At 45.4% G+C, this 2,053-nt stretch overlaps 1 protein-coding gene across 1 annotated transcript; it reads left to right on the forward strand.

The window, feature by feature from the left end:
• Positions 1-24: 24 nt before the first annotated feature.
• On the forward strand, positions 25-2,010 carry LOC121965503 (vacuolar protein sorting-associated protein 16 homolog; the record flags this gene model as incomplete). Its single annotated transcript, XM_042515643.1, has 8 exons — positions 25-180; positions 275-352; positions 442-528; positions 897-979; positions 1,080-1,176; positions 1,258-1,361; positions 1,447-1,603; positions 1,834-2,010. Coding segments are annotated over 7 exons (747 nt in total), but the record flags the coding sequence as incomplete, so codon positions are not given.
• Between the last annotated feature and the right edge of the window lie 43 nt (positions 2,011-2,053).

Below are 2,053 nucleotides of genomic sequence, written 5' to 3' on the forward strand. Positions count from 1 at the left end.
CTTCATTAGCGCAGTACTCTGTGAGAGCAGTACTGCGTTCCCTGTGTGACAGTGCTAATAAAGTTTTGTGTTCAGTTCTGTAAGCTGCAGGAGCAGGACACTCTGAAGGATCTGTATAACCAGGACGACGACCACCAGGAGCTCGCCAACTACTACGTCACCGCCAGCTACAGAGAGAAGGTAACCTCCCCCATCCCCCGTCACCTGTCCCCTGTCCCCTGTCCCCTGTCGCACCACCTGAGAGGAGGGTCTCAGGGTGTCTCTGTGTGTGCAGAGGTTGGAGAGCCGTCTGTCCGTCCTGCAGAGCGCCGTTGATGAATACAATAAGGCGAAGAACGAGTTTTCTGCGAAGGTAAATCTGTTCCTGACAGGAAACAAACATGGAAACAAATTCTGTAATTTTGGCTTTAATCGTCTCAAATTTAAATATTGCGTCTTCAGGCCACAGAGGACGAGATGCGTCTCCTTCGTTTCCAACGCAAACTGGATGATGAGAAAGGGGCGGGGCTTCTGGGACTGTCTCTGCAGGTACATAAAGGGGCGGGGCTAAAAGGTGACAAGGGTGAGTAGTTCAGCTGCCTCACTCTTCAGGTGAGAAACAAAGAGTTAAAATCCTGGAACAGGTGATTGTAACACCTTTATAGATTTATAATAAAAAATACTTTTTTCTGTTAGAGTACTTTATTTAATTTTACAAACACAGAACAAAACTTTTTCAACTTTATTAGAAATGTACTCAATTTTACTTGTAAAAGTACTTTGTTTAACTTTATTAGAACAGTACTTATTTAACTGTATTATAAAAGTACTTTATTTGATTGTAACTCCTTCAGGTTATTTCTTAATTTGAAAAATGGTTACCTGCCAGCCTTTGATGTCACTTCCTGTTTGTGCAGGCCACCATGGAGGCTCTGCTGGCGTTAGGACTCCACAAACAAGCGGAGCAACTTTACAGAGACTTCAGAGTACCTGACAAACGGTGATGTCACTGCTCGCTCTGCTGTGATTGGCTGAAGCACCAGGTTACCTGTAAGACTAACGAGCCTGTCTCTCCTGTCTTACCTGTCTCACCTGTGCAGGTACTGGTGGTTAAAACTGAAGTCTCTGGCTGAGAAGGAGGAGTGGGACGAGTTAGAGAAGTTCTCGAAGAGCAAGAAGTCTCCTATTGGCTACCTGGTAAGAAGAACCCGGCCCCGTGTCACCTGCCGTTTTAAAAAAAGATTTAAAGATAAAACTACATTTCCCATGATTCTCCAGGCGTTTGTTGAAGTTTGCATGAAGAATAATAACAAGTATGAAGCCAAGAAGTACGTTTCCAAGGTAACACCTGAGCAGAAGGTCAAAGCTCACCTGTCCATCAGGTAAGGCTCACAGCACCTGTGACATCATCACACAGGTGAGACCTGACCAATCAGGTGGCTCCTCATCTTCTTCTCTTCCTGCCAGTGACCTGGAGGGTGCGGCAGACGCTGCGATCGAACGCAAGAACGAGGCCGAGATGGGGGCGGTCCTCTCCAGATGCCCCGCCTCCGACCGCCTGCTGATTGACAGGTTGAACCGAGCTCGAGCTGCCGTCGTCAAAAAGTGATCCTCCATTCAGAGAGTATGTACAAAGACAGCAGATGGTCTGCTGCCAAAAAGTGATCCTCAGCTTACCTTCTGATTGGTTCTCAGAGCAGGCGTTACTATAGCAACTGGAGTTGTATCTTCGTCATGTGCTTTAATGTCAAAACTGATGATCACATTATTGATCTGTGGTAATAAATAATGTTTGATTATTGATCACTCAGCTGATTTTACTTTGAAGTCTGAACTTTTCTGCCTCTGTTTCAGCCGTAGTTCAGCCGGAGTTCAGCCGTAGTTCAGCCGTAGTTCAGCCGTGACTCAGCCGGAGTTCAGCCGGAGTTCAGCCGTGACTCAGCCGGAGTTCAGCCCCCCCTTATCTGTAAAACTCACTCCTTTTTTCTTTTTTCTTCTTTCACTTTTCCAGTTTTTGTTTTCTTTTTTTACTGTCACATTTTATTTCTGTTTTTACTTTGATCATTTGAGTTTT

This window comes from Plectropomus leopardus, unplaced genomic scaffold (assembly GCF_008729295.1).
Source record: "Plectropomus leopardus isolate mb unplaced genomic scaffold, YSFRI_Pleo_2.0 unplaced_scaffold20271, whole genome shotgun sequence".
NCBI classification, from domain to species: domain Eukaryota; kingdom Metazoa; phylum Chordata; class Actinopteri; order Perciformes; family Serranidae; genus Plectropomus; species Plectropomus leopardus.